This window comes from Grus americana, chromosome 32 (genome assembly GCF_028858705.1).
Source record: "Grus americana isolate bGruAme1 chromosome 32, bGruAme1.mat, whole genome shotgun sequence".
In the NCBI taxonomy this organism is placed as follows: Eukaryota; Metazoa; Chordata; class Aves; order Gruiformes; family Gruidae; genus Grus; species Grus americana.
In genome coordinates, this window is record NC_072883.1 from 122,678 (window position 1) to 137,040 (window position 14,363).

Genomic DNA, 14,363 nt, shown 5'->3' on the forward strand with positions numbered 1-14,363 from the left:
AGTGGGCGGTGCTAGGTAGCCACGCATGCGCAGAGCGCGGCAGGGGGCGGACCGCGCGGGGATTGGCTGCGCGTGGTGCTAGTACGGTGGCCGGGAGGGAAAGCGGAAGCGGAGCGGCCATGGCGGCGGCGGCGGCAGCGGCCCTGGAGCGGTGGGTATCCGGGGAGCTGCAGGCGCTGCTGGGGCTGAGCGGGCGGCACGTCCCCGCTTTCCTGGTGGCGCTGGCGCGGCGGAGCCGCAGCGTGGAGGAGCTGTTGGAGCGGCTGCGGGAGACAGAGGCGCTGCGTGTGGAGGAGCCGCGCGTGCGCGCCTTCGCGCGGGAGCTCTGGGAGAAGGTGGGCGGGGCTTCCCCCACACCCCCCCGAGGGGGGCGGAGCTCTGGGGAAAGTGGGCGGGGCTTCGCGGTTAGGCTGTGCCGGGAGGGAGTTGAAGGTGCGGGTGGGGGCGTGGCTTGTGGGGAAAGGGGCGTGGCTTGTGGGAAAGGGGCGGGGCTGTCACGACGGGCTGGTGCTTGGAGGGGCGGGGCTTGCGAGGCAGCAAGTGGGAGGAGCCTGTGCCGGTGGGGGCGTGTCTAATGCGGTGGGGGTGTGGCTTTAAGGTGAGAAGGTGGGGCCAGGGGAGGGGGCGTGGCTCGCAGGGTGGAGTCACCAATAGGGTGAGAAAGGGGCCCGGTGGGCGTGGCCAGGCCGAGGGGGGCGTGGCCAAACCGCAGAGGAGGCGTGTCCTAAGGCTGTCCCCGCCCCCCCAGGTGCCCCGCGATGCCCCGCGGGAACCCCCGGGCCGAGCGGCCGAGCGGGCGGCGCTGGAGCTGCAACGCCGCAGCCAGGGCTACCGATTGGTCGACAGCGACGAGGAGGGGCCAGGCCCCGCCCCCAGCTCCGCCCCTTCCCACGGCTCCGCCCCCAGCGCGGACGACGCTTCCCGCCGACGCCGACGGCACCTTCGACGACGACGCTCCGAGTCGCCCGAGGCCTCCAGCCCCTCGCCGACGTCCCTGCCGTGAGTAGCACCGGGGCTCGGGGCGTCGCCCCGGTTATCGGGGGTCTCGGGGGTTCCTCCTGGCTCCTGGGGGTGCCCACAGGTGCTCAGGGTCCCCCTGGTTTTTGGGGTCCCCCCCTAATTCTGGGGGTCTCAGGGTTTCCTCCTGGCCCCTGAGGTTCAGTGCAAATGCTCGGGGTCCCCCTGGATATTGGGATCCCCTCCAGGCTTTTGGGGTCCCCCCGGGTGTCTCATGGTCCTCTTGTCACCCTTGGGGTCCCCCTGAGCTTTCAGGATCCTTTGGGGTGCTGGTTTGCGTCCTCAACATCACTTAAAACGTTTTAGGGCTCCCCAAATCATTAAAGTCTGTGAGTTTTGGGGTCCCCCCCCTGGGTTTTGGGGTCCCTCCAGTGTGACCCACTTTCCCCTGCTCACCCCAACCCAGGGCTCCGGAGCCCCCCGAGGAGCCGGAAGCGGAATGGGAAGCGTCAGAGCGGGAACGGCTGCGGGACCTGGAGGAACGCGACGCCTTCGCCGAGCGCCTGCGCCGCCGCGACCGCGACCGAACGCGCACCGTCCTCGCCCGCCCCGACGCCAAGGTGACGGGCGGGGGGGGGGAGAGGTTTGGGGGGGCCCGGATGTGTTTGGGGGAACCTTGCTGACTTCCTGGGGAGTCCCTGCGTGGGATTTAGGGGCCTTGGCTGGGATTTGGGGGTCATAGGCAGGATGGGGGGGGGGGGGTGTCTTGCTGTGCTGCTGGGGGTCCCTGTGTGGGGTTGGGGGACCCTGGGTGGGATTTAGGGGGGGTTGGGTGGGAACTGGGGTTCCTGGGTGGGATTTGGGGATCACAGCAGGGGTGGGAGGGTTCCTGCCGTGCTCCTCAGGGTCCTTGGGTGGGATTTGGGGTCCCTGGATAGAAATTGGGGGGGATCCTGGGTAGAGTTTGGGGTCCCTGGATGGGACTGGCGGGGGGCTGGGGGCCTCGCCTGATTCCTGGGGGTCCCTGGGTTTGATTTAGGGGTCCCAGCTGGGATTGGGGGGTGCTGGGTGGGATTGGGGGGGTCCCAGGGTGGATCTGGGTTGGGGGTTGCCTGCCTCCTGCCTCAGATTTGACATCCCTGGGTGGGATCGGGGGGTCTGGGGGTGCCATTAACCCCCCCCACCTCCCCCATGCTCTGCAGCTAGAATTTGGGGTCCCCCGCCCCTCCTCACCCCCTTTCCCCCCTCCCCCAGGCCTACGAAGAAGCCCAGAAACGCCTCAAAGTCGCCGAAGAAGATCAAAAAACCATGGTGAGCTCCAAGATCCGACCGACCCCGCGCTGCCACCCCCAAAACCCTGATGCCCCCCCCCCCCTTTTTTTTTTTTTTTTATTTTTATTTTATTCCTCCTCCTCATTCTGTTTATAACCCCACAGGTTCCCGAACTCCGGAAAAAATCCCGCCGGGAATATTTAGCGAAAAGGGAACGGGATAAGTTGGAAGAGCTGGAAGCGGAGATCGCGGACGAGGAATACCTCTTCGGGGAGGAGGCGCTGACGGGGGCGGAGCGGCGCGAGCTGGAGTACAAGCGGCGGGTGCGGGACCTGGCCCGCGAGTACAAACGGGCCGGCGAGAAGGAGAAGCTGGAGAAAAGCAACCGGTATTACATCCCCGAGGAGACGCGCGGCAAGGTGAGGGTCCCCAAAACCCTCCCCCGGCACCCCAGATCCTTCCTCTATCCCCCCAGGGTCCTGCCCGGCACCCCCAAATCCTCCCTTTATCGCCCCGAGATCCTCTCGTCACCGCCGAGACCCCCTTTACGCCGCGAATGCCCCCCTGCATCCCCCCCCAAATCCCTCTCGTCACCACCAGGCTCCCCTCCAGCACCCCAAATTCCTCCTGCATCCCCTCAGTGTCCCTCCTAGCACTCCTGAGACCCCCTCCAGCACCCTAAATCCTCCCTTTGTCCCCCCAAAATCCCTCCTATCCCCCCCAGGACCCCCTTTACCCCATAAATCCTCTTTTTATCCCCCCAAGATCTCTCCTATTACCCCCAGGACCCTCTCCAGCACCCCAAATCCTCCCTCTATCCCCCCAAATCCCTCCTATCGCCCCCAGGACCCCTTCCATCCCCCCCAAATTACTCTTCCATCCCCCCAAAGTCCCCCCTGTCATACCGGGGGGGGTGTTTCGGGGAACACCGCGATGGTTTCACCGCTCTCTCTACCTCCTCGTAGAAGATCCCCGAGCGCGAGGAGACGACGGGAGGGGAGGAAGAGCGGATGGCCCCCCGGGACGAGCAGCGGCGATGGGAGGAGGAGCGAATCGGGGCGGCGTCCCTGAGGTTTGGGGCGCGCGATGCCGCCCGCCGTCAGCCCCCCAAAGATTACGACTTTGTGCTGGAGGAGGACGAGATGATCCAGTTCGTCAGCGCCGTGCAGATGAAGGGCACCGAGCCCGATAAGGTGAGGGGGTGTGTGTGGGGGGGAGGAGATTTGGGGGTGCTGGAGGGGGTCCTGGGGGTGACGGGAGGGATTCTGGGGGGATAGAGGGGGATTTAGAGGTAGTGGAGGGGGTCCCTGGGGGGATTTTGGGCTGTAGAAGGAGGATTTTGGGTGCTAGAGGAGGTCCTGGGAGGGATTTTGGGGGGGACAAAGGGAGGATTTTGGGTGCTGGAGGGGGTCCTACAGCTGCCATAGTTCCCCTGCGGCCGGGGGGGGGGCTGTGGGTGGGCTCTGGGGACGCTGGCGGTGACCGGGGACCCCAGGGGGACGCTGCGGGTGCCCTCAGGAGGTGGCGGCGCCGGTGCCGGAGGCGGAGCGGCGGCGTCAGTCGGCGCAGGAGGTGCGGCGCAGCCTGCCCATCTTCCCCTACCGCGACGAGCTGGTGGCCGCCATCGCCCGGCACCAGATCTTGGTCATCGAGGGGGAGACCGGCTCCGGGAAAACCACCCAGATCCCCCAGTACCTGCACGAGGAGGTGGGTGCTGGGGGGGCTGGGGGGCAGATAGGGGGGCTGGGGGGGGAAATGGGGGGCTGGGAGGGGGAATAAGGGGGCTGGGGGGGGAAATAGGGGGGCTGGAAGGGGGCTGGGGGGGGAAATAGGGGGGCTGGGGGGCAGATAGGGGGGCTGGGGGGCAGATAGGGGGGCTGGAAGGGGGAATAAGGGGGCTGGGGGGGGAAATAGGGGGGCTGGAAGGGGGAATAAGGGGGCTGGGGGGGGAAATAGGGGGGCTGGAAGGGGGAATAAGGGGGCTGGGGGGGGAAATAGGGGGGCTGGAAGGGGGAAATGGGGGGCTGGGGGGGGAAATGGGGGGCTGGGGGGGGGAATAGGGGGGCTGGGGGGGAAATAGGGGGGCTGGAAGGGGAAATAGGGGGGCTGGGGGGGGAAATAGGGGGGCTGGAAGGGGGAATAAGGGGGCTGGGGGGGGATAGGGGGGCTGGGAGAGGAATAACGGGGCTGGGGGGGGAAATATGGGGGTTGGGGGGCAGATGGGGGGCTGGGGGCAGAGATAAGGGGGCTGGGGTTATCGGGGGGTGATGGGGGGCAGTTAGAGGGACTGGGGGTGTTGGGGGAGCAGATGGGGGGGCTGGGGGCATCAGGAGGAGCAGATAAGGGGGTTGGGGGGTGTCAGGGGGTGCTGGGGGGCAGTTTGGGGTCAGGGGGGCAGATCAAGGGGCTTTGGGGGGCAGTGGGGGGCTGGGAGGCAGGTGGGGGTTTGGGGGGACAGGGAGGGCTTGGTCCCCCCCTCTGACCAGGTGTCGTGTGTGTCCCCCCCGCCCCCCCCAGGGCTACACGCGCCAGGGGCTGAAGATCGGCATCACGCAGCCGCGACGCGTGGCCGCCATGAGCGTGGCCGCCCGCGTGGCCGTGGAGATGGGCACCAAGCTGGGCAACGAGGTGACGGGGGGGGGGGGGACGGACACGGGGGGGGGGGACACGGGGGGGCACACGGGGACGTGGGGGGTGCGGGACACCCTGAGGGGTGACAGGAGACTCCAGGGACACATCCCCGCCCCAGGGTGACATCAGGGTGACATCACGGCGATGTCAGGGCACGGTGGGCGAGTGAGGGGACCCTGGGGACAGCTGGGGGGGGGGGGGGTTGTGTGGAGGATCCCTGGGGGGGCGAGGGGGCGGCAGGTCCCGGCGGTGACGCGTTCCCTCGTCCCCAGGTGGGGTACAGCATCCGTTTCGAGGACTGCACCTCGGAGCGCACCGTGCTCAAGTACATGACGGACGGGATGCTGCTGCGGGAGTTCCTCACCGAGCCCGACCTCGGCTCCTACAGGTGACACTGGGGACACCGGGGGGACCTCGGAGATCGCCCGGGAACTGGGGGGGGGGGGGGGATCGGGGGGCTGGGGGACGCGCTGGGGGCACGGCGGGGGGCTGGCGGAGCGGCCGCGTGTCCTCAGCGCTGTCCTTGTCCTTAGTCTCACCGGTGTCGCTTTGGTGTCCCCACGTCCCCGTCTCCCTCTGTCTCGTCCCAACACCCCTGTGACTGTCCCCACGGCTGTCCCTGCGTCCCATACCTGTCCCCACGCCTGTCCCTGCGTCCCATACCTGTCCCCACGCCTGTCCCTTGCCCCCATACCTGTCCCCACGGCTGTCCCAATGTCCCCGTGCCCCACACCTGTCCCCACATCCCCACACCCGTCCCTGTGCCCCATACCTGTCCCCACACCCGTCCCCGTGCCCCACGCCTGTCCCCACGCCTGTCCCCACATCCCCACGCCTGTCTCCGTGCCCCACGCCTGTCCCCCCGTCCCTGCAGCGTGATCATGGTGGACGAGGCCCACGAGCGCACCCTGCACACCGACGTCCTGTTCGGGCTGATCAAGGACATCGCGCGGTTCCGTCCCCAGCTGAAGGTGCTGGTGGCCTCGGCCACCCTCGACACCCAGCGCTTCTCCGCCTTCTTCGACCAGGCCCCCGTCTTCCGCATCCCCGGGCGGCGCTTCCCCGTCGACATCTACTACACCAAGGTGACGGGGACACGGGGGGGGGGGGGCACGGGGGACACGGGGGGGACGCCAGGGTGCTGGGGGGCTCCAGGGTGCAGGGGGACAGGGGGACACCGGGGGTGTTGGAGGGTCTTGGGGCGCAGGGGGACGTGGGGATGACGGGAGAAGGGGACACTGAGGTCGATAAGGTGAGGGTGTGTGTGGGGGGGAGGAGATTTGGGGGTGCTGGAGGGGGTCCTGGGGGTGACGGGAGGGATTCTGGGGGGATAGAGGGGGATTTAGAGGTAGTGGAGGGGGTCCCAGGAGAGATTTTGGGGGGTAGAGGGAGGATTTGGGGTGCTGGAGGGGGTCCCAGGGGTGATGGGAAGGGCTCTGAGAGGATAGCAGGGGAGTTGGGTGCTGGAGGGGGTCCCTGGGGGGGTTTTGGGGGGTAGAAGGAGGATTTTGGGTGCTGGAGGGGGTCCTGGGAGGGATTTTGGGGGGACAAAGGGAGGATTTGGGGTGCTGGAGGGGGTCCTGGGAGGGATTTTGGGGGGACAAAGGGAGGATTTGGGGTGCTGGAGGGGGTCCTGGGAGGGATTTTGGGGGACAAAGGGAGGATTTGGGGTGCTGGAGGGGGACGTGGGGAGGCAGGGGTGAGGGGCAGGGGGACACCGGGGTGCTGGGGACACGTGGGGACGCTGACATGCGTGTCCCCCCCCCCACGTCCCCTCGCCAGGCACCCGAGGCCGATTACCTGGAGGCGTGCGTGGTGTCGGTGCTGCAGATCCACGTCACCCAGCCCCCCGGGGACATCCTCGTCTTCCTCACCGGCCAGGTGGGTGTCCCCGTGTCACCCCTGGGTGTCCCCATCCCCCAGGACATCCCCGTGTCCCCTGGGGTGTCCCCATCCCCCTGGTGTCCCCATTCCTTGGGGTGTCCCTGTCCCCTCGGGATGTCCCTGTGTCCCCTGGGGTGTCCCTGTCCCTTGGGATGTCCCTGTTCTCCCCGGGTGTTCCCTTTCCCCGCGGGTGTCCCCTTCTCTCTGGGTGTCCCCTTTCCCCTGGGATGCCCCCCCCCGTGCCGTGGGATGTCCCCTGTCCTCTGGGATGCCCCTGGGATGCCCCCTGTGCCCCCCCAGGGATGCTCCCTGTCCCCTGGGATGCCCTCCATGCCCCTCTGGAAGCCCTCCGTGCCCCCTGGATGCCCCCTGCCCTTGGGATGCCCCCCCTGCCCCCCCCCCCCCAGAAGCCCCCCGTGCCCCCTGGAAGCCCCCCAGGATGCCCCCCCGCCCCCCCTCTGGAAGCCCCCTGTACCCCTCTGGAAGCCCCCCCTGCCCTCCCCTGGAAGCCCCCCCTGCCCCCCGTGCCCCCCGGTGCTGAGGTGCCGCTGCAGGAGGAGATCGAGGCCTGCGTGGAGCTGCTGCAGGAGCGCTGCCGCCGCCTGGGCTCCCGCCTGGCCGAGCTGCTGGTGCTGCCCATCTACGCCAACCTGCCCTCCGACATGCAGGCCCGCATCTTCGAGCCCACCCCCCCCGGCGCCCGCAAGGCAGGCGCTGGCCCTTTAAGGGGAGGGGGCGGGGCCTGTGGGGAGGGGGCGGGGCCTGTGGGGAGGGAGCAGGGCCTGGGGAACTGTGGGGGGGGGCGGGGCCTGGGAGGGGGCGGGGCCTGGGAGGGGGCGGGGCCTGGGAGGGGGCGGGGCCTGGGAGGGGGCAGGGCCTGTGAGGGAGGGGGCGGGGTCTGGGAGGGGGCGGGGCCTGTGGGGAGGGGGCGGGGCCTGTGAGGGCCTGGGGAACTGTGGGGAGGGGGCGGGGCCTGGGGAACTGTGGGGAGGGGGCGGGGCCTGGGAGGGAGGGGGCGGGGCCGGGGAGGGGGTGAGGAGTGACAGCTGAGAGGGTGGGGCTAAAGGGGGCGGAGCTTCAGAGGGTGGGGCCTGAGGGGTGGAGCCCGGTGTGGGCGGAGCCTGCGAGGTCCCCTCCCCTCCCCCCAGGTGGTGGTGGCCACCAACATCGCGGAGACATCGGTGACCATCGACGGGATCGTCTACGTGCTGGACCCCGGCTTCTGCAAACAGAAGAGCTACAGCGCCCGCACCGGCATGGAGTCCCTGGTCGTCACCCCCTGCTCCCGGGTACCGCCGCACCCCCGGCACCCCCCGCGGCACCCCCCGTCACCCCCTGTCACCCCACGTCATCACCCCCCGTGTCACCCTGTGTCACCCCTCGCATCACCCCGTCACCCAACGTCATCACCCCCCGTGTCACCCTGTGTCACCCCCTGCGTCACCCCGTCACCCCACGTCACCCCACGTCATCACCCCCCGTGTCATCCCACATCACCCCGTCACCCCCTGTCACCCCACATCATCACCCCCCGTGTCACCCTGCGTCACCCCCTGCATCACCCCCTGCATCACCCCCTGTCACCCCACATCACCCCACATCATCACCCCCTGTGTCATCCCACATCACCCCCTGTCACCCCACGTCATCACCCCCCGTGTCACCCTGCATCACCCCCCACGTCACCCCCTGTCACCCCACGTAACCCCCCCATGTCACCCCCTGTCACCCCACGTCATCACCCCCCGCGTCACCCCCTGTCACCCCGCGTCACCCCCTGTCACCCCACATCACCCCCTGTCACCCCACGTCATCACCCCCCGTGTCACCCTGCGTCACCCCCCGCATCCCCCCCTGTCACCCCACGTCACCCCCCCATGTCACCCCGCAACCCCATGGGCAGCCGTGTCCCCTTCCCATGGCTCTTCTGCGGGGGTTGATGAGTCCCCATGGCCCCGGGGTCCTTGTGGGCAGCTGGATCCTGGTGTCCCCACGTCCCCGTGTCCTTGTGTCCCCATGTCCCCATGTCCCTTGGTCTCCACGTCCCCGTGTCCCTGGATCTCCAGGTCTCCGTGTCCCTTCTTGGGGTCCCCAGGTCCCCATGGCCAGCCGTGTCCCTCGTCCCTCCATGTTCCCCTTGTCCCCCCCACCCCGTGGCCCCACGGGTGACAAGTGCCGGTGACCCGCAGGCCTCGGCGAACCAGCGCGCTGGCCGGGCTGGCCGGGTGGCTCCCGGGAAGTGCTTCCGCCTCTACACGGCCTGGGCCTTCCAGCACGAGCTGGAGGAGACGCCGGTGCCCGAGATCCAACGCGCCGACCTGGGCTCCCTCGTCCTGCTCCTCAAGAGCCTCGGTGAGACGGGCAGGGGGTCCGCAGGGACATCTCGGGGGGCATCGGGACATCATCTCGGGGGGCATCGGGGCTTCTCAGGAGGCATCTCAGGGGGCATTGGAGCGTCTCGAGGGCCATCAGGGCATCTCAGGGGACGTTGGGGCACCATAGGGGACCATCGGGAGGCCGAGGACACCTTAGGAGGCATCTCGAGGGTCTCTTGGGGGCTGTTGGGGCGTCTCGGGAGCACCCCAAGGGACATTTGGGGACAAGGGGGATCTGGAGGCATCTTGGGGCAGGGCCACAGCTCAGGGGCAGGGGACGTCGGGGACGTTTTGGGTTGGGGGGGACACACCAGGGGACCAGGAGGGGTCTGGGGTGGTCCTGGGGTGACAGCGGGTGACGTCCCCGTCCCCAGGCATCAACGACCTGATCCACTTCGACTTCCTGGACCCGCCGCCCCACGAGACGCTGGTGCTGGCGCTGGAGCAGCTCTACGCCCTGGGCGCCCTCAACCACCTGGGCGAGCTCACCACGGTACTGGGAGCACTGGGAGGGACTGGGATGGTGGTGGTGGGCCCCATGGGTGAGCTCACCACGGTACTGGGAGCACTGGGAGGGACTGGGATGGTGGTGGTGGGCCCCATGGGTGAGCTCACCACGGTACTGGGAGCACTGGGAGGGATTGGGAGGGACTGGGATGGTGGTGGTGGGCCCCATGGGTGAGCTCACCACGGTACTGGGAGCACTGGGAGCGGTTACTGGGAGCACTGGGCCCTGACGCTCTCCTCTCCCTGTCCCAGCTGGGCCGGCGCATGGCGGAGCTGCCGGTGGAGCCCATGTTGGCCAAGATGATCCTGGCCTCCGAGCAGTGAGTGTCCCCGGGGTGTCCCTGAGTGTCCCCGGGGTGTCCCTGAGTGTCCCCGGGGTGTCCTGGGGTGTCCCTGAGTGTCCCCGGGGTGTCCCTGAGTGTCCCCAGGGTGTCCCTGAGTGTCCCTGGGGTGTCCTGGGGTGTCCCTGGGGTGTCCCTGAGTGTCCCCGGGGTGTCCCTGAGTGTCCCTGGGGTGTCCTGGGGTGTCCTGGGGTGTCCCTGGGGTGTCCCTGAGTGTCCCTGGGGTGTCCCCGGGGTGTCCCTGGGGTGTCCCTGGGGTGTCCCTGGGGTGTCCTGGGGTGTCCTGGGGTGTCCCTGGGGTGTCCCCAGGGTGTCCCTGGGGTGTCCCTGGGGTGTCCCTGAGTGTCCCTGGGGTGTCCTGGGGTGTCCTGGGGTGTCCCTGGGGTGTCCCTGAGTGTCCCTGGGGTGTCCCCGGGGTGTCCCTGAGTGTCCCCGGGGTGTCCCTGGGGTGTCCCTGGGTGTCCCTGGGGTGTCCCTGGGGTGTCCCTGGGGTGTCCCTGAGTGTCCCCGGGGTGTCCCTGAGTGTCCCTGGGGTGTCCCTGGGGTGTCCCTGAGTGTCCCTGGGGTGTCCTGGGGTGTCCCTGGGGTGTCCCTGAGTGTCCCTGGGGTGTCCTGGGGTGTCCTGGGGTGTCCTGGGGTGTCCCCGGGGTGTCCCCGAGTGTCCCTGGGGTGTCCCCGAGTGTCCCTGGGGTGTCCCTGGGGTGTCCCTGGGGTGTCCCTGGGGTGTCCCTGAGTGTCCCTGGGGTGTCCCGGGGTGTCCCGGGGTGTCCCTGAGTGTCCCTGAGTGTCCCCGGGGTGTCCCTGAGTGTCCCCGGGGTGTCCTGGGGTGTCCTGGGGTGTCCCCGGGGTGTCCCCGGGGTGTCCCTGAGTGTCCCCGGGGTGTCCTGGGGTGTCCTGGGGTGTCCCCGGGGTGTCCCCGGGGTGTCCCTGGGGTGTCCCTGGGGTGTCCCCGGGGTGTCCCCGGGGTGTCCCTGGGGTGTCCCTGGGGTGTCCCTGAGTGTCCCCGGGGTGTCCTGGGGTGTCCCTGGGGTGTCCCCGGGGTGTCCCCGGGGTGTCCCTGAGTGTCCCCGGGGTGTCCCTGGGGTGTCCCTGAGTGTCCCCGGGGTGTCCCCGGGGTGTCCCTGGGGTGTCCCTGGGGTGTCCCTGAGTGTCCCCGGGGTGTCCTGGGGTGTCCCCGGGGTGTCCCTGAGTGTCCCCGGGGTGTCCCTGAGTGTCCCCGGGGTGTCCCTGGGGTGTCCCGGGGTGTCCCCGGGGTGTCCCCGGGGTGTCCTGGGGTGTCCCCAAGTGTCCCCAGGGTGTCCCCACGCATCCCCAGGTGTCCCCTGGGTGTCCTCATGGTGTCCTGGTGGTGTCCCCTGGGTTGTCCCCACGTTGTCCCGCTGCTGTTCCCCCCCCCCCCTCCCCGCAGCCCCCAGCCAAGGCTGGTGACACCCCCGTCCCCGTGTCCCCGTGTCCCCGTGTCCCCGTGCCCAGGTACGGCTGCACGGAGGAGGTGCTGACGGTGGCGGCCATGCTCTCGGTCAACAACGCCATCTTCTACCGGCCCAAGGACAAGGTGCTGCACGCCGACAGCGCCCGCCTGGGCTTCCACGTGCCCGGGGGGGACCACCTCGTCCTGCTCAACGTCTACAACCAGGTACGGGGGGGGGGGGACACGGGGGGACGCGGCAGGGTGATGGGATGTGCTGGGGGGGGGGTAAGGGGGGGTTCTGGGGGGCTGGGGGGGGTTAGGGGGTGTTTGGGGGGACATGGGGGGGGTTAGGGGGGTATCTGGGCATGGGGGGGCAGCTTGGGGACATGGGGCGGGCGTGCAGGGCCAGGCACTGACGGTGTCCCCCCCCCCCCGTGTCCCCCCGCAGTGGGTGGCCAGCGGCCATTCCCTGCAGTGGTGCTACGAGCACTTCGTGCAGGCGCGTTCCCTGCGCCGGGCGCGGGACGTGCGGGAGCAGCTGGAGGGGCTGATGGAGCGCGTCGAGGTCGCCCCCTCCTCCTGCGCCGGCGACTACGGCCCCGTCCGCAAGGTCACCCCGCCCCGGGACCCCCACGTCCCCCCCAGCCCCGCCTTCCACCCCGAGAAGCCCCTGGGACCCCCATTTCCACTCTAGGGACCCCCATTTCCCCCCTGGGACCCCCATTTCCACTCCAGGGACCCCCATTTCCCCCCTGGGACCCCCATTTCCACTCTAGGGACCCCCATTTTCCCCCTGGGACCCCCATTTCCACTCCAGGGACCCCCATTTCCCCCCTGGGACCCCCATTTCCACTCCAGGACCCCCCCCAGTTCCCCCAGCACCCCTCATTTCCCCTTGACACCCCCCATTTCCACTCCAGGGCCCCCCCAGAGACCCTTGAGACCCCCCCCCCCCAGTTTCCCCCAGGACCTTTGGGGAACCCCATTTCCCCTCCGTGGGACTCCCCAGGACCCCTGTTATCCCTCCTGGGATCCCCCTTTGCCCTTCTGGGACCCCCAGGAGCCCCTGAGACCCCCAGATTCCCCCCAGTACCTGCAGAGCCCCCCCCCCCTGCCACGTTCCCCCATTTCCCCTCCTGGGTCCCCCACGTTCCTCCATTTCCTTTCTTGGGACCCCCACGTTGCCCCCCAGGACCTGTGGGGATCCCCATTTTCCCACAGGGAATCCCCTGGGACCCCCATTTCCCCTCCTGGTCCTGTTTCCCCCCCAGGATCCTCTTAACAACCCCCTCCACCCCCACCGGGACCCCCAGCAACCCCCCCGATGCTGACACCCACCCCCCCCCCCCACCCCTGCCGCCCCCCCCAGGCCATCACCGCCGGCTTCTTCTACCACACGGCGCGGCTGACGCGGGGCGGTTACCGCACGGTGAAGCACCAGCAGACGGTTTTCATCCACCCCAACAGCTCCCTGTTCGAGGAGCAGCCGCGCTGGGTGCTCTACCACGAGCTCGTCTTCACCACCAAGGAGTTCATGCGGCAGGTGGGGCAAACGCCGCGGGGACGTGGGGACGTGGGGACGTGGGGATGGGGACATGGGGCCCGGGGACAGAGCCGTGGGGATGGGGACGTGGAGCCGGGGACAGAGCCGTGGGGATGGGGACGTGGGGACGTGGGGACGTGGGGACATGGGGCCCGGGGACAGAGCCGTGGGGATGGGGACGTGGGGACGTGGGGACGTGGGGCCCGGGGACAGAGCCGTGGGGATGGGGACGTGGGGACGTGGGGACGTGGGGACATGGGGCCCGGGGACAGAGCCGTGGGGATGGGGACGTGGGGCCGGGGACAGAGCCGTGGGTTCAGGGACGTGGGGATGGGGTCGGGGACGTGGGGATGGGGACGTGGGTTCAGGGACGTTGGTTCAGGGACGTGGGGCCCGGGGACAGAGCCATGGGGCTGGGGATGTGGGGCTGGGGACGTGGGGATGGGGACATGGACAGAGCCGTGGGGATGGGGACGTGGGGATGGGGACAGCCACAGGTGTGGGGATGGGGATGTGGGGACGGGGACAGAGCCGTGGGTTCGGGGACATGGGGACGGGGACGTGGCTGTGGGGATGGGGATGTGGGGACGGCGACAAGGATGTGGGGATGGGGACGTGGGGCTGGGGACAGAGCCGTGGGTTCAGGGATGTGGGGATGGGGACAGCCACGGGTGTGGGGATGGGGACGGGGACGTGGGGATGGGGACGTGGGTTCAGGGACGTGGGGATGGGGACATGGACAGAGCCGTGCGGATGGGGACGTGGGGATGGGGACAGCCACGGGTGTGGGGATGGGGATGTGGGGACAGGGACAGAGCCATGGGGCCGGGGACGTGGCTGTGGGGACGTGGCCATGGGGATGGGGCTGTCGGGACGGGGACAGAGCCGTGGGTTCAGGGACAGGGACAGCAGTGTGGCCGTGGGGACGTGGCCGTGGGGATGGGGACAAGGCCAAGGGCACTGCCATGGGGATGTCACCATGGGGACAGGGACATCGCTGTGGGCACGGGGACACCGGGACAGGGACACTGGGATGGGGACATGGCCACGGCGACATCGGGATGGGGATGTCACGACGGGGACACGGACAGGGACACTGGGGACAGGATGGGGACAGGGACCCCGTGTCCTCCTCAGGGACCTGGTGGCCACGTCCCCAGGGGGGATGAAGGACAACGGGGTGCCGTGAGGGTCCCCCAAGGCCACCGCGTGACCGTCTGTGTGCCCCCCCCCCTTTGTCCCCAGGTGATCGAGATCGACAGCGGGTGGCTGCTGGAGGTGGCCCCCCATTACTACCAGGCCAAGGAGCTGGAGGACGCCAGCGCCCGCAAGATGCCCAAGAAGGTGGGCAAGAGCCGGGAGGAGCTGGGCTGAGCCGCGGGGGGGACACGTGGGGACGCGCGGGGACGCCCCCCAATACAGCTGGTTTGGAAGACGAGCGG

At 69.3% G+C, this 14,363-nt stretch overlaps 1 protein-coding gene across 1 annotated transcript; it reads left to right on the top strand.

Moving 5' to 3' along the window:
- Positions 1–76: 76 nt before the first annotated feature.
- Positions 77–14,356, top strand: DHX16 (DEAH-box helicase 16). The gene is made up of 20 exons (XM_054807441.1): positions 77–335; positions 749–999; positions 1,424–1,577; positions 2,212–2,268; positions 2,394–2,648; positions 3,195–3,422; positions 3,748–3,936; positions 4,747–4,857; positions 5,133–5,248; positions 5,735–5,945; positions 6,643–6,741; positions 7,299–7,451; positions 7,893–8,033; positions 8,934–9,096; positions 9,494–9,612; positions 9,879–9,946; positions 11,441–11,603; positions 11,827–11,988; positions 12,748–12,921; positions 14,167–14,356. The coding sequence occupies exons 1-20, from the start codon at positions 120–122 to the stop codon at positions 14,293–14,295; spliced, it is 3,159 nt and encodes a 1,052-aa protein (XP_054663416.1). The 5' UTR covers positions 77–119; the 3' UTR covers positions 14,296–14,356.
- The last annotated feature ends 7 nt before the right edge of the window (positions 14,357–14,363 follow it).

Excerpts from the sequence above, each read along its gene's own strand:
- DHX16 (XM_054807441.1), top strand. The coding sequence starts at position 120 with ATGGCGGCGGCGGCGGCAGCGGCCCTGGAGCGGTGGGTATCCGGGGAG. Across the intron at positions 2,649-3,194 it reads CCGAGGAGACGCGCGGCAAG|AAGATCCCCGAGCGCGAGGA; the intron begins GTGAGGGTCCCC and ends ACCTCCTCGTAG. Across the intron at positions 5,249-5,734 it reads CCCGACCTCGGCTCCTACAG|CGTGATCATGGTGGACGAGG; the intron begins GTGACACTGGGG and ends CCGTCCCTGCAG.